This window comes from Danio rerio, chromosome 2 (assembly GCF_052040795.2).
Source record: "Danio rerio strain M-AB ecotype USA chromosome 2, GRCz13ab, whole genome shotgun sequence".
Taxonomy (NCBI): Eukaryota; Metazoa; Chordata; class Actinopteri; order Cypriniformes; family Danionidae; genus Danio; species Danio rerio.
In genome coordinates, this window is record NC_141022.1 from 10,693,227 (window position 1) to 10,717,021 (window position 23,795).

The following is a 23,795-nucleotide window of genomic DNA, read 5'->3' on the forward strand; positions in this document are numbered from 1 at the left end:
TTATAATCCGAATTTGGCAGGTATGCCTATGCGAAATTAATGACATTCTGTTTGGTTTTTGAAACTGTGGTAACAGTGTTGTCTATTGTAAATTGTTACATTTAAAAAAGATCCTTTTGAATTTAATTTTTTTGAGCGAACACACACACACATACACACACACACACACACCTTTCTTTGTTTCACATCTTATCAGCGAGAGATTTTGTTTTTCACAATTGTGGGATGTGATTCCACCAATTTAAAGGCAAAATATGGTATGGTAACAGAATTAGCTCATTTCATTTTTGTTACATAAAAGCTATTTTTAGTCAATGTATTGTTATAATGTTGGAAAAAAATGACTTTTTAGAGCTTTTATAAATACAAAAAATTTAATATTGGCAAAAGGAAAGTAAAATTACAAATATTTTCATAACACAACGGTGCATGATGAAACAATACTCACAAATTCATCAAAAACTCACGATTTTTGGCAATATATGACACTGTTTGCTAGGGATGCCCAGATCGATCAGCCAGAGATCAGTATCGGCCGATAATCACATTTCATGACTCTATCGGTACCCGCTAATCTGGCCGATCTCACCAACCGATTGCAAGTTTTTGTTTATGAGTTAAAATGCATAGGAAGAGGCACGTGCAAACCCGCAATATATACCCGAAGTGCTAAAACAAGCGAGCAGCTAAATTATGCGTGGGGGCATGAGCGGTCACTGTGCTCGTGTCACAACAGCTAAATAAAATATATACAGATGTGGTGTGACCTCTGTTTATTGCACGAGTGATACTTTCTTTGTTGCAGCCATTGTATATCTAGTGTTTTGTCCACACTAAATGGTTATAAGAGATGTATTAAAGGGATTATATGCAGCATCCTTAATTTATTCTTTTAGGTAAGGAGAAAATTCCACTTAAGTATCATACTTAGACGGAAATGTGCTTTATGCATTATAAAGCTTAAAGCATCAGAATCGATACTCTGTATCTGCCGATCATCATAACAAGGAATCAGTACTCTGTATCGGCTGAAAAAACTTAATCGGAGCACCGCAACTGTTTGCTGAAAATATTGTATTATTTTGGTATGTAACATCATGTGATCTATGAAAATAAAATTAATTTTATAATTATTAAAAAATTTAACCTTTTTTTAAACAGCTTATGCTAACAAGCAGGTATTTTTCAAGATAAGCCTACTAGAATTCAGCTTAAAGAACAATATAAAGGCTTTACTAGGTTAGTTAGGGTAACTAGGCAAGTCATGCTGAGTTCAGACTGCATGATTTTAGCTCTGATTTTTGACTCTCCAACAGGTTTTGAGAAATCCCTGACAAATGCCTGAAATCACAGGTAAACCAGTGTTAGTTCACGAAGATATCAATCACACAGAGTGAACTATCAAGGGTGCGTTCTGAAAGAATCGCAGATGAGTCACTGTCGGTGATTTAAATCATGCTGTGTGAAATGTGTACTGATTAGCTACAGCCAATGAGAGAGCAGCATCTACTAGTATGGGGATCTGCAGGCCAGAATTTGGTTAGGATTAGGTTGAGGAGAAGGTTAAAGTACTTCTTTTAGGTCTTTTTGGACCCAAAAAATGGAGGAAAAACTAGTGAAAATTTGGCAGAAGTACTTGTGTCTGATGTTTCATCTGAGCAATATCACAAGTGGGTCGAAAAAGTTGAGGAGAAATTGCTAATTTCCTTCAACATTCCGGCTAGCAAAATCAGAATGACCGCGGGGTCTTAAAAAGTATTATTCATTCATTCATTTTCTTTTTGGCTTAGTCCCTTTATTAATCCGGGTCGCCACAGTGGAATAACCGCAAACTTATCCAGCATGTTTTTACACAGCAAATGCCCTTCCAGCCGCAACCCATCTCTGGGACACATCCAAGCATACTCATCCACTACTGATAATTTAGCCTACCCAATTCACCTGTACCGCATGTATTTGGACTGTGGAGGAAACCCGAGCATCTGGAGGAAACCCATGCCAACACAGGGAGAACATGCAAACTCCACACAGAAACGCCAACTGACCCAGCCGAGGCTTGAACCAGCAACCTTCTTGCTGTAAGGCGACAGCACTACCTACTGCGCCACTGCATCGCCCCTAAAAAGTATTAAAAGTTGATAAATCAATTTTAAGAAAATTAAGGCCCTTAAAAGGTTTTAAAAAGTCTTAATCCCGTTTTACGAGGTCTTAAATGTTTTTCAACCATTGTCCAAAGTGTTTGACTCCAAAAAAGCATTAATATATTTATTGTCCTCGATTGGTTCGGGGCTGGGTGCGTCCAGCCAAGCTCCTCTGTCCGAGTGATGTCACGTAATTTACGACAAACACTTGAAGGTGGTGTGACGCTTTCCACATGTAGCGAAACCATAGAGCAGGGCTTTTTAATTGGCAGCCCGCAAGGCAATTTGTTCCGGTCCTCCAAATAGTGTGGCCAAGACATCAAAAATAAATTTAGTTCAGTCGAAAAATGGCCGCTGTAGTTATGAAGTGACGTGCGTCTGTTCAATACAGCACGGGCCAAAAACATTTGGGTCCCACTTTATATTAAGTGGCCTTATCTAATATGTACTTACACAGGAATTAATAGTTTGTTACAATGTATTATTGTGTAAATACATGTATTTACTGTGTACTTATGCTTGATTAAATACATGTATGTAATTACATCTGTAATTAACTTTTGTTATTACATTTGTAAATACACTGTTGACCATCCCTTACACCTTCTCCCACCCTTAAACTTACCCATGCCACCAAACCTGTCCATAACGCAACCTCTATCCCAACTCAAAAGCACCACAAGTGTTCTCAAATACATTATAAACACAGTAAGTACATTGTATTTTTTTTTATGTAAGTACTTAGTAGGTAAGGATACTTAATATAAAGTGGGACCAACATTTGGATACTTAAGCTTAAAGGCTTCTCATTGCCACGTTTCTGTTGCAAAGAACGAAACAGCTGCAACTAAACAAAGTAATGTGCGCTAGTTTAAACATCCGAGCTTATAGCTACACCAAGGCTAATACGCACACACACTGGGTTAACTATAGCAGTGGGCCGTTCACATATCGCGTCTTTTTCATGTGTAAGTTCGTTACTTCCAATATTAGAATATATACCAATATGTGTGCGCAAGTAGAAAACATCCATATCGGTGAGAAGTGGCTTTTAGTGCAATGTAAACAAAGTTATGTTAGACAAATTATAAAAATGATTATGTATGAACGCAGATAATAATAACCGTTCATTTAAATACTGACCAAATATAAAGCTTATATTTACATTAGATGTGATAACCGTGAAACCATGATTACTCTTCAGACCATATGATCGTACAAGCAAAACCTATAATTGTTGCATCCCTAATTGTTATGCTGTTCAAAACACAACATATGAATGTGTTTGAGTGTAGAAGAAGCCTACTTAAGCAATGCACTGCTTTTTTGTGCTTTGAAATACAACATTTGAGTATTTGTAAAAAACAAAAAGGCCACATTGTACAATGCAGTGATGTTATGTAGTTTCTAAATACTATATATTAACATTTTAATGTAGAAAAATACAACTCGGGTGTCTTAAGGAGCAAAAAAACAGCATATGGGCTCTTATATTGCTGTTGTGTCATCACTTATATTGCTAGTCATTCTGTATCTCTCCAACCATGCTTTTTATGAACTGGCCCCAATGACAAGCTAATACAATAGCCTTGCCATAGAGCAAAACAGATGGCAAAATGGCAAGTTTGCATACTCCTGGTTGGAGAAAGATGAATTTAAACAGTGGCTGAAAACAACTACGTAATTTATTCTTTCAAGGTTTGTTTCTTCCGAGCTTATATGAGTTTTGTTGCATGGTTAGGCTCCATTCATTTATTTACCTACAACTGTTTATTAGCAACTGTTTATTAGGTTAAAATTTTGATACTGATTAGAACTTGAAGTAGCCATGAGACATTTTCTACCTCACTAAAGATCTCTTTCTCATTATGTAGTTAATAACAAATGATATACTACGTGACCGTGCGCTGTTTCCATGTCACTTCTCGCGTGTTTTTAGTTGTGAGATATATATATAATATATATATATATATATATATATATAATATATATATATATATATATATATATATATATATATATATATATATATATATATATATATATATATATATATATATATAATATATGTTCATATATGTAATATATGTTAATATATGTAAATGTGTATATATTATATATGTTCATATGTATATGTGTGTGGTAAATGCCCCCCATAGTGCCACCAGAAGCTCTGACATACGCTAACCCATATATTTTGTTTCTTTCTCACTGCTTCCTGTAGGCTTTAGGTGGGTTGGTCATTGCAGCTGTCATCAAGTATGCAGATAACATCCTGAAGGGCTTCGCCACATCCATCTCAATCATTCTGTCCACCCTCATCTCATATTTCTTATTGGACGATTTCGACCCAACTAGGTAATACAGTCACCTAAACTCAGGGATTGTAGTTGGATCTTTCTTAGAAAACTGTGCAATGTGTTTCCCTGTGCTTATTACTGTGGATGCGTGATATACCCAAATAGTACTGATATAAAAAATGGTTTAGTTCTGAGATTTAAATAAATAAATACTGTTGGAAGAATACACACTCCTAAATTATTAGCCCCCCTGTATTTTCTTCCCAATTTCTGTTTTAAGGAGAGAAGATTTTTCAACACATTTCTAAACATAATAGTTTTAATGACTCATTTCTAATAACTTATTTATTTTATCTTTGCCATGATGACAGTAAATAATATTTGACTAGATATTTTCAAGACACTAGTATTCAGCTTAACGTGCAATTAAAAGATTTAATTAGTTTAAATAGGCAAGTTAGTTAGCAAGTTTACTATCGGAAATACCGTGAAAATTTCCTTGTTCTGTTAAACATAATTTGGGAAATATTTGAAAATGAAAAAAAAGTCACTGGAGGATGAATAATTCAACTGTATATGCTCTATTTATTTGACTGTATAAGCCAACACCACTCTGGAACATACCTGCCAACATTCGGATCATAAAATCTGATAGATTTTATCTGATAGATCTGATAAAATCTGATAGATTTTATCCGGGGCTGCGCAAGAAGTAAAGCTAAGCAGGGCTGCGCCCGGTCAGTACGTCGATGGGAGACCACATGGGAAAGCTTGGTTGGCCTGTGTGGGTCTAATGCCCCAGTGATGGGGACTCTATACTGCTTAGTGAGCGCCATCTTCAGATGAGACGTTAACTTGATGTCCCGGCTCTCTGTGGTCATTACATCATCATGGCCTCCTAACCATCCCCATATAATAATTGGCTTCATTACTCTGTCTCCTCTCCACCAATCAGCTGGTGTGTGGTGTGCGGTCTGGCGCAAAATGGCTGCTATCGCATCATCCAGGTGGTTGCTGCACACTGGTGGTGGATGAGGAGATTACCCCTTATGTGTAAAGCGATTTGAGTGCCCAGAAAAGCGGTATATAAATGTAAGGAATTATTATTATCAAAAATCAATCAATAATTAAAAAAAAGTTGAATTATTAATTATTATTCCTGCTATTTTGAAAAGCCCAGGATATAAATATTGTGCATGTTCATTATCACAATATAGTGAGTTATATACTGGCAAGTCTAATTCAAAAGTTGCTTTCACTTTATATTAGGTGGCCTAAGAAATATGTACCTGCACTGACATTTTGTAATTCATTACATCCCTACGGGTCAAAAGTTTGGGGTCAGTAAAAGTAAATGTTTGGTGCTCAAAAGTAGTTTATAATTTAATTTAATAATGTATTCCAGTAATTTTAAAGAAGAATTTTCAGATTTCAGAGTCACATGATCCTTCAGAAATCACTCTAATATTTGTTATTATTATTATTATTTTTATTATTAATGATATTACTATTATTATTATTATTATTATTATTATTATTAATAATCTTATTAATGGTAATATTATTAAAAGCAATAAAGACTGGAGTAACCATTTCATTTTAAACTACACACAATAAGAAAGAAGTTATTTAAAATTTTAATAAATATTTAACATTTTTTAATACATTTAATAAATGCCGCCTTGAAAAAAAACGTTTGACCGGTAGTGTTCTTATTGTGTTAATACATGCTTTTACATTGTGCTTATGCTTGATTAAATACCTGCATATAATTACATCTGTAATTATTTCTGTAAGTACATTTATATTTACACTGTTGAGCATCCCTTGCACCCTAACCCACCCTTAAACCTACCCAAACCTTTCTATAAACTTACCCATATCCCATCTCAATAGCAGTATTACAAAAACACATTGTATTCACAATTTTGTATTTATATTTTAATTAAAGTAAACATTAGTTAAAGATACTTCATATAAAGTGGGACCTATTTTTTTCTCAATACATTGCAGCTTTACTGTAATGCTGGTAAAGTTCACCATATGCTGAATATCCCTGTATGAGTGTGTGCACACATTAAACAGACAATAAAAAGTGATAATAACCATATTTAACTTTGCCTAAAGATCACACCCTAAACGCACCCATTGCTTTTGTCATTGTCAATGTGTGGAACTGGTTGGGATGCTTCAACAAACAGCAATGTTTTGATAGCACTTTGCTGTTCAAGGAAATAAGTTTTCATTTATTAGCGGATGAAGAAATGTACAAATTAGCACGTCATGGAGAAGATCAACACAAAGCTGTTTGTTTTGTGGTCTGTTACTACACCTTAGTTTGTTAAATGTGTCTCCTGGCTAGACTGAAATGTTTGTCAGTTACCATCAATTGCCCTGCTTTACATGCTTAAATTGTGGCAAAGTATTCCATTTACCAAGCCATCAAACTGCATGATCGCATTCATCAAATTTGCTTGAACTAAGCATTCTAAACTATGGCTGTATTTAACAAGCAAGGATTCTGACAGAGGAACGTGAATCAGACGCTTACAAACGGAGGGAAACACGTCAAACTTAATGAAACATTTAAGGGACGCAGCTTAAGGGCAGAGAAATGTTTTTGACAGCTTGCAAATTCATCTGGCACTTTCATTCACATGGACACATACTTTAGAGACATACTTTGATGTGTCAATACAAGAAAATCCTAGTTGTTTACATTATTTTCAACATTTTATATATATATATATATATATATATTAAGGGTGGAGCCGAACCCGAATACGGTATTCGGAAAGGCACGAATAGCGTGTTTTTACGAATACTTATTTCGAACAAATACTTGAAAAATTATTTGTATTCGGGAGCAAGAAAAGCATTATATCAAAAAGCAGCGTTTTCTCCTGAGACCACAGTGCGTGAGTGAGAGAGCGAGAGAGAGAGAGAGAGAGAGAGAGAGAGAGAGAGACGCGCGCTCAGTCGGAGGGCGGGGCGGAGGTAAAAGGTCTCTGGCACAAGCTTCTCCACAACAGCAGACAGAGAAGGCTCGACTGAGCGAAAAAAAACCCACTTCTCTGCATCAGTATTTTTGTTAAATAGATTTTTGTATCTTAATTGGGTTCCAGATGCAGTTAATAAACTTGTAGCGGAGTTTGTTCGGGATTTTCCATTACGCTGCATTTTTGAAGTTTGCAATCGGGTGCTCTGTTTACGCAACGTTAGCTCTGTTAGTGCGGTAATTTAGACAATAGACTGTTGACAGAGTAACGTTAACGTTCGTTTATAAAGGTTAAAACGATGCTTGTGCAGTTGTGTCGAATAGTATGCACTTATGGGAGTTATATGGTACATCTAAATTACTGTCTTTTGCAGACAGCAAGATATATGCTATAGGCTAGTTAACCTTAGCATAGCTTCCCGTCACTTTTTATTAACTTAATAATTCCTCAAATTCATTTGGGCACCATGAAAAAGAGTGAGAGTGCTGCTGAGCCATTTCTTGGTCCTCCACCAGTAAAAAAAAATAAAACTTCATGTTCTTTGTGGAAGCATTTTACAGTCAGTGGTGCTGCAGATAAAACAAACTGATACTGTATAATGTGTGCAAAAGTGAAATCAGCAGAGGCAGAGATATTAAACATCTGTCAACATCTTCTATGCATAATCATTCATTTTCTTTTCGGCTTAGTCCCTTTATCAATCTGGGGTTGCCACGGTGGAATGAACCACCAATTTATCCAGCATATGTTTTACGCAGTGGCTGCCCTTCCAGCTGCTACCCAGCACTGGGAAACATCCATACACTCCCTTTCACACACATACAATAGGGACAATTTAGCTTACCCAATTCACCTGTATTGCATGTGTTTGGACTGTGGGGGAAACCGGAGCACCCGGAGGAAACCCACGCCAACATGGGGAGAACCCAGTCGAGGCTCGAACCAGCAACCTTCTTGCTGTGAGGCGACAGTGCTACTCACTGTGCCACCGCGTAACCTTCTATGTAATGTATTATCACATGCACTAAAAGCATCCTCTCCTGATACTGTCTGTGAACCCCCCACAAGCATCAATCCCCTCAATCAGCACAACTATGTTCTGCTAAATCCTCCACAAGCACCAAACCATCAACACAGCCACATTCTGCCCCAGCAAGTCAGTTTCAAACATAAAAAAGTAAAAAAAAAAAAAAAACTTTGTGTCTGTTTTGTGGCAGGCAGATGACAATAGCAGGGCTGTATCTTTTAGTATTATATAGAATACTTTTGTTCTGCCAGATCTCCCAGGCTGGGTTTATTTAGATTTATTCAGTTAATATTAGTTTTTGGAATTCTGTCCATTGGAAAAAAGTTCTTTCAGAAGAAGAACAGTTTTTTGAAGTATTATTTGTTTTTATTCTGTCTATTCAGTGTCCTTCAACAAGAACGGTGGTGGTGGGGTTCATAATATTCACAATGGTATTTTATTAGTTGTTGGTTTAACCATGCATGAGATAATGGCTTCTATGTTATTTTCTTTTCAATGACATTTCTTGTCACATGTTCAAAAACAACAACCAATATTGCATGTCTATAATTTATATAATGGGTATAATTAAACAATACTTTCACTATAACGTAAATTAGAAATGTAATAGAAAAAATATATATTTTTGCGCCATTTTGAATTTTACTCGAATACAAATACAAATACAAATACTTTTCCCCCCTCAACAAATACAAATACAAATACCGGCTGCTTAGCACATCCCTAATATATATATATATATATATATATATATATATATATATATATATATATATATATATATATATATATATATATAGATATATATATATATATATATAGATAAATAAATAAATAAATAAATATATATATTAGGGATGGGAAGATTAACCGATATGTATCGATACGCGGTCATGCGCGTGCACGATGCGAGTGCATCGGTTGAGCAGCAGAGGATGAATGAAATTTTGGAAGCAAATCGAGATGCATCGGTTTTTGCGAGATGCATCGATTTTTCCGAGATACAGCTTATATTTTTAATATAGAATGTATTTTTCATTTATTAACAAGTGTTGTCAACCTTTTTTGGCGCATAATTTAATCGACCTACATAAAGTAAGCCTTAGCAACGGATTTGCGGATGTGCACACACTACAACTCAGTGTATCAGGTGTGCGGATGAAGCTAGTGGAGCGCCCTCAGAAAGCGCGAGAAGCAAAACAAACATTTTATTCCCCACTGAGTTTTAAATCTAAAGTATGGCAAGCAACATTATGGATTTAAGGATGGACGACATGACAGGACAGATGCAATTTGCAAAATGTGCCGCGCATCTATAAAATACGCGGGCAGTACGACTAATCTGAAATCTCACTTGAAGCGGCGCCACGGTGTTGTTGTGAAAGCATCTTCCAGTGTTTCTGCATCCCCGGCTTTCGCACTGCTTCAACCAGCTCCAAAAGTGGTGAGAAAAGCATTGCAAGTTTTTTTTTCCATGCGCAACAGTTCTGCTCGCTCTACGCCAATAAGAAATGCTATTGCATTGTTCATCTGCAAAGATATTCAGCCTAGTGTCACGGAGAACGAAGGTTTTAAACACCTCCTCCTGTTAATTTTTATTTAATAATAATAATAATAATACTAATAATAATAATGATAAAAATAATGGGTGTCACAGTGGCACAGTGGGTAGTTTGACCACCTCACAGCAAGAAGATTGCTGGTTTGTTATATTTTTATTAGCCTGTTGTTTACAGTGACAGTGATGTTTCAAAGCAGCATAACACTGCTAGTTCACGACCTTAAGTTTTGAATAATCAGTGGCAAAATATATCTTTGTAAAACTTGTTTTCATAGTTGAAAAGTTAAATCACAATTCTTGTTGTGCAATGCTAAATTTATTTATGTTGAAAGAGTGCAAATATATACATATTTTTTTAATATATATTGCACTTATACATTCTGTTTATCTTGAAAATACTTAAATAATATGTGCTATATGTTTTAAAATGGCCCTCTACTGTAAACTGACACTCTGGCTCTGAGAGAAGAGCCAGTTTGTAAAAAAAAGTCTTGGTTTTGCTTGGTTTATAAATAATCAAACTCATTCAATGGCACAGCATCCTCTTTCACATCATCTCATAAACTTGATCTAATTAGTTAGTGCTGAAATATCGCATCGTATCGTGATATGGGTGTGAATCGTATCGTGTTGCATCGCAATATGTCACAAATGTATCGCTAATATATCGGATCGTATTCTTTGTATCGAGATGCGTATCGGATCGGCATTATAGCTTAGATGCCCAACCCTAATATATATATATATATTAAATATATATAAATATATATATATATATATATATATATATATATATATAAATATATATATATATATATATATATATATATATATATATATATATATATATATATATATATATTTATATATATATATATATATATATATATATATATATATATATATATATATATATATATATATATATAAATATATATATATATATATATATATATATATATATATATATATATAAATATATATATATATATGTATAAATATATATAAATATATGTATATAAATATTTATATATATATATATATATATATATATATATATATATATATATATATATATATATATAAAATGTTGAAAATAGTGTAAACAACTAGGATTTTCTTGTATTGACACATCAAAGTATGTCTCAAAAAAATAATCATTAGTGTTTAGCAGTGTATAAGTCTAAAATTTCATTCATAATGATCATAAAAGGGTCTTTAAAAGACTTAAAATTTACTTAATGAAACCTGCAGAAACCCTAAATCTGAATATTGTTGATGCTGGCTATGGCTTTGCTTAACTTTGAGGAAACCATATCTTTAAATCTCAGCCTCAAATCACCGGTGACCTTTTCAAATGAAATTCTTTTAAAAAGCCCTAATATATTCTGTCATAGATGCCACAGTTTTTTGAGAATGGCCCACTTACTGCACAGCTTCAGAAATAATATGGTTTCTTTCCTTTGTAGTGTGTTCTTCCTGGGTGCGATGCTGGTCATCGCCGCTACATTTCTCTACGGGTGTGAGAGGACACCTGCCATCTGCACTAGTAAAGTATAGAAGACTGGACACAGGAGGATCAATTAAGCAAGTCTGCAAGGATGCTTTGCTTGAGGTGTTGTTTAGGACAAAAGAACTAATGACATTTGGAGAATGCGTTTAGAAGGCAGCACAGAAAAACAAATGAACCTAATATTACTGCTGTCCAAAACCTTGCATCACAAGCAGACAAAGGAGGCACATTCCCATCTTAGGGCCGGGACACACTGAGATAAGGCCAAATAACTAGTTCAGATGAAACCAACAGTGTTGTTGGCTTGTGTTTGGTGTCGTCTGGACCAAAATGCTTCATGTGAACACCAAACATACGACAGCCGACTGAAACGAGAGTTTATTCTGTGCCTGTGAGAGTGAACACGGCTTTCTGCGTTCGTCTGTTCTCTCATTCCTCAAACGGAAATCAGAAGATGAAATGTGCATAATGTAAATGCGCAAACATGCCAAAAAATCGAATAATCCTTAAAGTTTGCAAAACTCTGAATGAAATATTAGTGAAATTTAATTTGTTTTATTTGTGTTGCTTCTTGATTTGAATTGTTTACTTTGGTATGTCAGTTCAGTTTTTTCTCATGCTCTGATTCATTGCTGAATTTCAGAGCTCTCTTCAGCCAATGACCAGCACCAATACTACATGCTGAATCGGGGAAATTCGATCCAACTTTAACCCAATAAGAGGCGATGTGTGGAACACCAAACCAACTAGCCGTCTGTCTCCCAGCATTTACACCTGGGGCCTCATGTACGAAGACTTGCGTTGAGTTCATACAAAATCATTGCGTGTACACAAAGCTGTAAAAGTGCGTACGCAGTAAAAAATTCATATGTATGAAACACTGCGTGTGCATATTCTCTTTGTACATAAGAACTAACGTGAAACTGAGCGCAACATGCACAAGCGCAAAACCCCTTCCTGCCTCCTCCCCCGTATGAATATCTTAATGACTCTACTTTGGCAAAACCAAACGAGAAAGCAATGGCAAAAGCAAGCAAAAAGAGAAACTTTGAGAAGAATGTGAATTGGAGGTGCTGCTTTCGGAGGTAGACCGGAGAAAAACTGTGTTATTTGCAAGTTTGTCGTTGGAATGAGCAATTTCATCGGCAGAAACAACAAAGCTAAAGAAGAAGGCCATTAGCAGTGCGAGTGGCGTAGCTAGTATAGCGCATGGCAACATGTTTTGACACTATCATTCATGAACCCGATTCGAGTCCAGCGTCAGATGAACTCATTCTTATTTTGTCCCCCACTACATATGAGATTTTGCCTACTCTTCATCACGAGGAACACAAGTAGGAATCATTAATAAGTGTGTGTATTATGTTAAGCGCATTTAAGCATCGCATATTATTTGCACATTTATTGAATGGAAATGTTTCCGATTCACAGATGCAAATTCGTCTCAGATGGCGCCTTTATAGCAATACATGTGCAGTCGATCGCTCCGATTACGTTTGGAAAACCGGCGATCGCTGCAAATTGCGCTTTAATATTTGGCTGGCCAACTCTATGGTATGGAAACCTTATGTACCAGCTAGACATGCAGATGATTTTGTCCCATATAGCTGCCATTGCACGGCTCAAAGATACTTTGTAGTGTGCAATTTAACACAATTGCCTCTTGCAGTCGCCAATGGAAATAAAACAAAAATACTCAAGAAATGCACGTACGCCAGGCATGAAGTTGGCGTGGAACAGCGCACATTCTCACGTTCATTACATAGTTAGTAAATCCAAATGTGAGTGTGAAACCTGCCGTACGCAAAGTTTTTGTGCGTATCCAGCCCCTGGAGTTTTAATGTGTTTGTCGACTTTTAACTTACTCATATATATATATGTTTATGTGTATGTGTATATATATATATATATATATATATATATATATATATGTGTGTGTGTGTGTATATTTATGTGTATGTGTATATATATATATATATATATATATATATATATATATATATATATATATATATATATATATATATATATATATATATATAAATGCATAGGACGTTAACCACTTTCAAGGTTCAAGGTATATCGCGGTTTGGAAATGTCAAAGTTTTAAAATTTAACTTTTAAAAATAAAACTTCATGTTAAAATAATTTTCTGTAATACTGTTCCTAAGGTATGTGCATGATTTTTTATTTAAGTTTTTTTTTTTTTTTTTGGGACAACAGCAGAAAATATATCTAAAGATGCCATTTTAAAATGGCAAGAAATCTGTTTTTGTCAGATTAAGACAACAGAAGTCAATTATTAATTTAGCCTGACATGTTTACTCTTCCAAAATATTTAAAATGTTTCTCAAAATAAAATATATTGTGTTTAAAGGGGTAAAAAGTTTTTGCTTTTAACCCAGACATTTAAAAAGAATATATTTCGGAGCAGTTATCATAATACCGTGATATCATGAAACTGATATTTTTATCCAAGGTTATCATACTGTCAGATTCTTATACAGGCCCATGCCTATATATAGTTAATTTTAACTGAAATGATGTCAAACTGAAGTGAGCTTAAGTGATCAGACTCCTGCCAGATATTCAGTGCACTTTTATTAGTCCTTAAATGAACAGAGTGAACCGTCAGACCTCGTTGCTGTTTTAGCTGGGGTGTTCAGTGGAAACGTATATGCTTCATCACAGTTTGTTTAATGCAAAAATTACCTGCATGCAAGAAGAAAGGTGAGAGGAAAAAAAAATCTATTTTTGGATCTTTCCTGCCTATAATGCAATGCAATGAAACTTTTCCACAGTAAACTCAGTCTCTTCCATTTGCATAGACTCGTTTTGCAGTGGGAAAGTACACAAAGTGGTACTTCAGCAACATTTGTATTCCTCATTTCTTAAAGTAAAATCAGTGATTTGTTGCTGGTTGTCATGCATTTTCAGATACCGAGCTCAGATGTTTTAATGGATCTTTATTTAGATGACCATCTTGAGGAGGAATATGGCTTTGACAGGGATACAGAGGATGTAACTGAGAAATGAAGGAGATGAGGTGAGGTATTTTATCTTATTACAGAGAAGCAACCTCGTATGTTCTGCTCTGATGAGACCTTTTAGATCAGTGCTCCAAGCTTTAGACGTACTGCATGCATCTCGACTTTCAATCAAACAGTCTGCGTTGTTTGCCTATTAGAGGCAAAGCATCAGGCTTGAATAAATGCTATGTAAGATTTAAGAGTTAGTCATTATTATTTTGATTCTGGCTATCCTTATATCACCTCTTCGTTTCACAAAATCCATTTCAAGGTCATTATAAAACAACGCAATTCACTAAATGAAAAGCATGCAAATAATGGATATAATTGTGCGTAGTGATTTTAAAGTACTTTTTTTCTTGTGAAATCCATAGTCCCACACTTGTACTGTTCTCCTATTGGTTGGTTGGTCTCTCCTTGAACTAGTTTATTCCTAAAAGGACGATTGAACTGGTAAATCTTTAAAAAAATAATCATATTTAATCTTTCTTTCTTCTTTTAATTGCCAATAATTCATTCCATAAACAGCTGACCATCATCTGCTAGTTCAGTGGTTCTCAAACAGTGGTACCCTTTGATGTGAATAATTACTTGATCAGCATCAGCTGTTCCCTGAAGTGTATGATCACATCAGTGCAGTGCTTGGAATGTTTACTTTAGTGCATCGTATTAGATACTCAAAATAAGGGGCTCTATTTTGACGGTCCATGCGCAGAGCGCAAAACGCAGGGTGCAAATGCTTTCAGGGCGTTTCAGGACGCGTTTTTGCTCATTTAAGGACGGGAAATCTGCCTTGCGCCGCGGCGCATGTTCTAAAAGGGTTGAGTTTATTTTCTTAATGAGTTATTGGTGTGTTTTGAGAATAAACCAATTAGAGTCTCATCTCCCATTCCCTTTAAGACCCAGCTGCGTCGCGCCAAGAGCGCATTCGCTATTTACAGGACGCAAAGTAAGTCTAAGTGGAAAAAAATGAGCATTTCACTAGCAAACAGTTAACAGTTTTTTTAACAGAAAACTGTTAATCAGAGCATCTACTGCGTGAGAATGAGAGATAATGGAACTACTATCACATTCGCTCTTGGATAGGGAAACCTTTATGCAGACATCAATTAGCCTATAGATAATTAATTTCGTTTGTTAAGCGCAAATATTTGTTTCAAAACTATTTCTAAATTCAGTTGTAATTTCTAGCAAACGAATAAATGAACAATAATGACCAAGTGTGGTCAAAATACTGAGTTATTTCCAAATACACCTGCCATGCCACATATGGTCTAAAACCTGACAGGTGGGCAAATCTAAGCTTGTTTTTAATAAAACAAATATAAATATGGATATAATAATTAATACTGCTAATAATAATAACATTATAGAAAAGCAAATTGTTATGAATGAACTGAAAAGGCCTCCCGAGATGGAGAAGACATAAAAGCAGTGATTTTTCATGTTTATGTAGGCTAGAAAATAATATGTTTTGTAATATTTTAATCCTTTATATTTATATCCTATATATATTCTTATTATATCCTATATATATCCTTAATATTTAAATTTTTTTATAAGTAAAGATATTTGCCTATTGCTCTCTTGTGCGTATTAAGCAGTTTGTAAGCGAGGCGTAACTCTGCGCTGGAGTTTAGACCGGGTTAGTTTTTGTCTAATGAAAAATCTATTATAGTTTCTCAAAATAGCAACGCGCCAGCGGTCCGCCTCAGAACGCCTTCCTTTTTAGACCAGAACGCCAATGAGCGCACAAATGAGCGCTAATGCATTTGCTGTTTAAACAGCGTAGCGCAACGCCTCAAAACTACTCTTGCGCCAAGCTGAAACTACCAAAAGACTATTGCGCCGCGTCTTGCGCCACACTGCGCCGGGTGTATGATAGGGCCCAAGGTGTGCGGCAGCGGCGATTGCGGAATAGATACGCGCTAGCGCTTTTGCAGACCAGTACTGTTGTGTTGGCACTTCAGTTACTACAAACTCAGGAATCTCCTCACGCTGCATCATTCGTAGAATAGCTATCACAAATGTATTTAAAAAAATGTGTTTGTAGTTGTGTAAAAAAATAAATGCATGTTTTCGATATGTTATTTGTTTTGTAAAGCGTTTCTTTTGTAAATTTTGTTTTGTTAACCAGAAATGGCTTTCGATTCATTTGTTACCCCAGATTTAGGCTAATTAATATGGATGTGATTCAAATGTCGCGGGACACAAATAGACTTAGGCAACTTTGCCATGCTTGAAGCTTGGAGCCATATAATAAATAAATTTAGTCTCTGTGTGCGGTTAACACAAACTCCAATAATTAATCTGCCTTGTCATTATGGTGGTACTTGGAGAGACAATATTTTTCTGGTGGTACTTGATGAAAAAAGTTTGAGAACCACTGTGCTAGTTTAATTTAAACAATTTACTTGCATTTTGGGCCAATTATATTGGGTCATTATTCTTTTCCCCATATGTAATTTCTGTGACGTGCTGCTTTATTACCAAAACAGTGATTTTGCAAACCACAGCTTTGTCACAGAATGTTGATCAGGTTTCATTAAAACATAGTAAGTGCGTAATCTTGATTTGAACCAGCCTATTATATTTTTGAATTCAGCCAAAAATCAATGTTTTGAGCATTTCCTCTTGTCAACTTGTATTACTTTCATTTCTTTCTGTAGAGCAGTGTCTCCCAACCCTGTTCCTTAAGGCACACCAACAGTACATATTTTGGATGCCTCCCTTATCTGAATCATTAATTTCAAAGATGTTTCTCAATGTTTGTTATTCAGCAATCTTGCGTCCTTGTGTTCTCGTGTAACGTCATCATCCACCGCTTCAGTTTCAAAACTCAGGAACGCAAGAACGAAGAATTCGTGAAAGTTACAGAATGAGTCTTTAATACCGAGGATGCGTCGATGCAGACTTGAGCAATGAACTCGCTCGAGAAGTCTCTGAAGTCATTGCGGCTGATTCTTAGAAAAGGTGGGAAGCGCAGCGTTGTAAACCTGTTTATTATTAAAGTTCAGAGATATAACTTATTTATCTCAGGAGTTTCCCTAAAGGAGAGGGTGAAAGTAAACATTCACAATGACAATCTGAATAAAGGCATAAACGCATTAAGGCTGTTTATTTGCTGAATTAATTTCATTAACGTTTTATTTGTACTGTGCAAAGTAAATTTGTACGTTTTTTTTGTGTGAATGTTATATATATTGAAAAGGGAAAAAACAGTAAATCGTTGTATATATGCTGTTTTTTTTAAATAATTTTTGTTCAAAATATGTGAAAGTCATGTGACCATCAGGAAGAATGCAGCATTTCATTTCTTATGCTGTGTTCACACCAGACGCGGAACGCGCGGATAAATCGCGCTATTCGCGCGTAAATAGCCGCGTGAACATTTGAGTTTACTCGTTTCATACGCGCGTCAAACCCCGCTTCATTCGCGTGTCAAATTCACATCAGAACAGACGCGGATTCGCGTGATGGGCAGGGCTTCTGTCTGCCCGAAGACTCTAGCTTCATAGCTAAATGGGTAATATGGATTTTATGAAGAAAATAAGTGTTTATGTGCTTTATGAAGACTGAAAAACAGCGTCGATACGTTTAGGGTCGTGTCTGAGTCCACTACATTCTTTCAGAGCTGCATCCAGCCCTGTGAGCTCATAAACTCCTCCAGAAACTGAACCTGGATGACGGAGGGTTTCAGCGGTGCTTCTGACTGAGCCAAGCCGACTTTGATGAACTGTTGTCGGTGAAGGCTGGAGGATTTCCCTCGAAACACCGACAACAGGTTCTACGTCACAATCACGCCCCCGCAAGAGCAAGCTTCTGATTGGTTAACACGGTGTGAATGTACGCTGAAGTTAAGTTTTTCGAAATCGAGAGATTTTCGCGAAACGCTCGTTAAGTGCGCAAAACGCTCAATTCGCCCCGCGCCATTCGCGAAATTTGCGCCATTCGCGCGTATCGCGCCGCAGGATGTCTATTTGCGCGTTTGCATTGACTTAACGTGTAAATCACTCGCGCTTGACGCGCGTTCCGCGTCTGGTGTGAACGCAGCATTACAAGGATGCATTCTCTGTTCTCGCAGTCTCAAGTTCGTTCTTCTGAGGTGACCTGGCAAAATCGATCTCCACAAGAACGCAAGTCTGTTCTTAAGCTGCGATCAAACTTCACTTTTCTCCCCATAGACTTTCATTCAAACACACGCGAATGCGTCAGACGGGAAATACAAGCTTGTGCGACAAGTTTTGCAGTTCGCTGGGTTGAAAAGTTCAAGCTTGGTGAACTCTGACCTGCGAAATCGCATGAAGCGACTGCGTGAGCACAATCGAAGATCAAACCATGACCTCTCTGGAAAGAAATTTAAAACATAGACCAATCACTCACTTATTAAATGTCTAATTGTTTAATCCCACCCCTTTTTTGGCCGTACAGCAGAATTTCGCATAGACAAACTCTAATGTGACCGCAGCATTAGAATTGAGAAACAGCCCAAGTTTCCGAGTCTCTTCTAATGTTCTGTTGATTTGACTCAGGTGTGTTTGAATAGGGAGAGGCTGAACATGTGTACTGTTGGTGTGCCTTGAGGAACAGGGTTGGGAAACACTGCTGTAGAGCAGCAACAAAAATGATAGATTAAAATGAAAGAATATTTTCGGTAAGTCATACAAAAATTCAAAAGCTACCTTTTACTAACATTTAATAAAATTCCACATTAGGTGTTAAACTGAAAAAATGTACACCCTGCTTACAGGGAAAATTCCCCAAAACTTGAATCCAACATTCTTCAAAATATCTTCTTATTTGTTCAACAGAAAAAAAAAGAAACAAAAAAATCAACCTGATGAAACTGATTCAAATGATGGCAGAATAAAATTTTTTGGGTGAACTACCCCTTTAAGAGTGAGCAATATCTGTCATCATATTCATTTTTGGTTGAACGATCCCTTTCATTTTTGGGTTTACTTTCCATACCTTCAAGTATAAACATGACATTGGTAATGGAAACTCAATTTCATCTGTGTCATAATTACCCAAGGAGTCTCAGTGGGACAGGACGGAGCCAGACAGCTTGAGTAAAGAGAGAGGGAGACAGGGGACATGGAATGGCACAGATGGAGCGTGTATGGCATGTGACTAATCTGGTGAATGCCTATGGAGCAGCACCCTCTGTGTAACCCAAACGGACTCGCAACCATAAACAAACTCTTATCTCCAGTGCCAGGGTATTTCTGATTGGACGACTGCATCCTTTATGCTATTAAATACACTCCACGTCAACTAGTGGATGTTTTCATGCAGCCTATAGTCTTTTTTTGTCTTGAAATATAGTCATAAGAGATTTGCTGGTTGTCCTACAAAAGCAGTATATTTCCTGCAATAACTCTCTTGATTCCCTTTGTGTTGTATAGAAGCAAACATTCTTTTTTTTTTCTTCAAACATCCTTTCTAAAACTGTAAAAATTGTAAAGGATTTAGAGCTGATATTTTCCCCCAGGGTATACTTAATCTGGAAGTGCGCTCACATTATCAAAATCTCTGAGAAAAACAAAACAGATGCATTGTCAATAGCGTACAGATATAAAAAGCACTATTCAAACAGATGTCGATGTTCAAATTGTGACAAAATAAGAGGGAAGAGTGGCTACAAAATCCAAGCACAAGTGGTTCCACCAGATGCATTTAAATGCCAGATAGAAATAGTAATGTGTGTCAAATGACCACTGAAAATGCATGTTAATACCATATGGAAACAAGGCTTCTGGAGGTGGTTCACCCCAAAAATGACATTTTACTCATTATTTACTTGCCCTTAAGCGGTTCTGAACCTTTTTGAGTTTTTTTTTTTTTTCTGTTGACCGCAAAATAAGATATTCTGATGAAAGATGAAAACTTCCATACACTAAAAAATAAATCTTATTGCCTTATCAAATCAACTTTTAGTCATCCCAACTTGCGTTAATCAAACTGACTGAAAATATTAAAGGTGCAGTATCTAAGTTTGACACCCAGTGGTTTAACTAGGTATTGCACTCCTGGATCAAAACAAATGCAAGCAAAGGTTGCCAGATTGAGGACAGGAGCGAGTCATTTAAACCGTGTTCTAAATAAAAGCAACGGCACCCAATAGAAGGGATATTTTCCACATTTATAAAGGACTTTTTGTCCTAACCAACACCTCGAATTGATATAGTAGAAACTGCTTCTATTTCTCACAGGTGAACACGGGGGCGGACTGGCCATCTGGCAATTTTGGCAAATGCCAGAAGAGCGGAACCATTTTTTAAATGTGGGCCTGTTTGCTATTTTTAATTATATATATATATATATATATATATATATATATATATATATATATATATATATATATATATATATATATATATATATATATATATATTGTTTTTACATGCAGGCTGCTTTTATCTTTTGCAAGATGTGAATATTACCATAATAATAATAATAACAATGATAAATGTTACGCATTGGCCCAGTTGGCAATGGATGGCTGGTTTCGAGAGGGACCGACCCAATCAGAGGTTACATGGAAGTAATCAAAATCTGGCAAGAATGTCAAACAAACAGTAAGTGCAACAGAAGTTAATTGTCAGAGATGGACCGTAAAAAAGGAAAGGCGAAAAATTTTAAAAGAAATTTGCTCTAAAATCAGATGCTGCCAAATGCATAAAATTAACTGAAATAGTCTCGAAAGGGGGCAGCACAGTGGGTAGCACTGTCGCCTCACAGCAAGAAGGTCGATGGTTCGAGCCTTGACTGGGTCACCTGGTGTTTCTGTGTGGAGTTTGCATGTTCGCGTGGGTTTCCTCCCAGTTTCCCTCACAAATCCAAACATGTGCTATAGGTGAACTTGGTATCTGCTGCATAAAACGTATGTTGAAATAGTTGGCGGTTCAATCCGCTGTGGCAATCCCAGATTAATAAAGGGACTAAGCCGAAAAGAAAAAGAATGAATGAAATGATTGCATGTATAAATTTGTTATAGATGTGTTGTTTTTGTTCCAGTCACATACAATAAATGTTTAAATATCTATTACATATGGTACTGCTTATATTATTTCACCATCAGAACACCAATATAAGTAGTGGATGGGGCTGTGTCGGTGTGGTAATGTGGGCTAGTGTGAATTCAGTGCCAGGGCTGATTTTTAGTCACTTTCCGCCCCTGGGTGAACAACAAAAACTATGACAATCATCACCTCAGGTAAACCTCAGGTGCTCTATTCAGTGTTAAATGCAAACAATGTGGGTTTGAATGTCATTTTACATGACATTTATTGCCATATACTGAAAGCAGCAGCAGATAGTTCACCTCATATGAAATTAAACTTTAGAACTAAACACATGAGTGATTTAGCATACATTTAATAATGTTAAAGATGGTTGATATGTAAATAGATTATAAAACTTACCATTTCGTGAGTGAGTGTATATTCTTTGCTTCTAAATGGCTGTATTTAAATTTCTGTTGTGTTTCGTTTGGTGCAAACTAATGGTGCCAAATTGCTTATCACTGAGTATCTCTTCATGAAGCGTGTTGTTAGGACACGCGGTGACAATGTAACCTGCTCACTTATTGTTAACTTTAATAATATGTATATCATTTGCTAAATAATAACCTCATTTTGGAGTCTGCTACTGTCTACCAGACGTCTCATTTCGGTAACGGACGCATGCTTTCAGTCTTTCTGAATGAATGAATGAAATACGAGTTTTTCCACGCGGTGCTGAAATATAATTGGCTAAACCACCATTAGGCAGGGTCATTTTAACCTGCCCAATGCCAGTTTAACCAATTATATTTCAAAAACAAAGACAACGGAAAACACATTTTCAAAGGAGAATATCTGACTCGAGCATTGTTTTTCAGATAAACAAAAATGTTTCTTAAATATCTGCAAACATATTATGGTATTTTTATGCTTTACAAGAGTCAAAAACTTACATACAGCACCTTCAAGTTAAACTTTGTATAACTTTAAAGATCTAGTTGAAACATATTAACATAAGTTAAAGCTACAGACAAATATTTGTTGTCTTTCTGTCAACACTTTTGACAGTGTAGTAGGAAAAAAAGGCTATCGACATCAATGGTTACAACATTTATCAAAATATCTACTTTTGTTTTAAATAGAAGAAACTTAAAAGGGTTTGAAACCACTAAAAGGGGAGTAAAAGCTGACAGAATACTCATTTTTGGGAGAACTGTCCCTTTAAGTTTTGCTCAACCTCAGGCAACATCTGTTTGACTTTTCTCTGTGGAACACAAAAGAAGATATTTTAGTGACGGTTTTCAGATGTTTTTGTCCACTTTACGAAAGTTTTTAGGTTTTTTCAGAAGAGCCAATAAGGTAAGTGTAATGTTTCGTTTAGTCTATAATTGCGTTCTATTTCAGAGGCTGCATCTTTGAAGTCTAACTACAGCATTGTAAAGCAGGACTCTTTGCCTACACTGTAAAACCCAACAGTAAACTTTATCAAATGAAATGAGTGTAGTTAACTCAAAATAGACTGGAAGTTAATTCTACTCATTTGAAAAGAGTTTTGAACTCAGTGTTGAAGGTAATAATGAGTTAATAAAATACCTCATTACTTCAACTTAAATAGATTAAGTTCACAGTACTCAAATAGATTTCCTATAGAATCGGTTTCCTGAAACAGTTTAAGTTGCCTTAAGTTGATCAGATGTGCACCAACATTAGGCATGTTCAAATCAAGACTGAAAACACATCTGTTTAGCTGTGCCTTTACTGTATGAGCACTGTGCTACATCCGACAGATTGCACTATTATGTTTTTCGTTTTCTTTTTCATTCTTTTATAACCTATTTTAACACGTTTTAAATTGTTTTTATCTGTTTTTAATCATTTTTATTGTCTGCATTTTGTCCTAAATATGTCTTTTTTATTGCTGTTTATGTAAAGCACTTTGAATTGCCACTGTGTATGAAATGTGCTATATAAATAAACTTGCCTTGCCTTGCCTTGCCTTGCCTTGCCTTGCCTTGCCTTGCCTAAGTTATTGAGTTTTACAGTACTCAGTTGGTTTGAGTTCTCTTCATTTATTGGATTTTACTGTGCTCAAATTGCTTTGTTTACTCAAGTAGATTAAGTTCACAGTACTCATTAGGATTAGTTTTGAACTTAAATGGTTTCTTGCAATCAGTTTCCTCAAACGGTTTGATTTGCCTTAACTTATTGGGTTTTACAG

The 23,795-nt window shown here is 35.9% G+C and overlaps 1 protein-coding gene and 1 long non-coding RNA gene across 6 annotated transcripts in view; one reads left to right on the forward strand and one right to left on the reverse strand.

Moving 5' to 3' along the window:
* The window catches only part of slc35a3b (solute carrier family 35 member A3b), a 63,370-nt gene extending 51,280 nt beyond the window's left edge, over positions 1-12,090 (forward strand). For 4 of the 5 annotated variants that reach the window (XM_087239422.1, XM_087239420.1, XM_087239421.1 and 1 more), the window contains 2 exons: positions 4,366-4,499; positions 11,498-12,090. In XM_087239422.1, the coding sequence (XP_087095548.1) occupies positions 4,366-4,499; positions 11,498-11,588 (225 nt within the window). In that variant the 3' untranslated portion in view covers positions 11,589-12,090. 5 annotated transcript variants of the gene reach the window in all.
* A 2,035-nt stretch (positions 12,091-14,125) lies between these two features.
* Positions 14,126-16,575, reverse strand: LOC147846215 (uncharacterized). Its single transcript, XR_015478271.1, has 2 exons — positions 15,606-16,575; positions 14,126-15,551 (listed from the first exon to the last, which is right to left on the reverse strand). It is a non-coding gene; the product is annotated as an uncharacterized LOC147846215 (long non-coding RNA).
* Between the last annotated feature and the right edge of the window lie 7,220 nt (positions 16,576-23,795).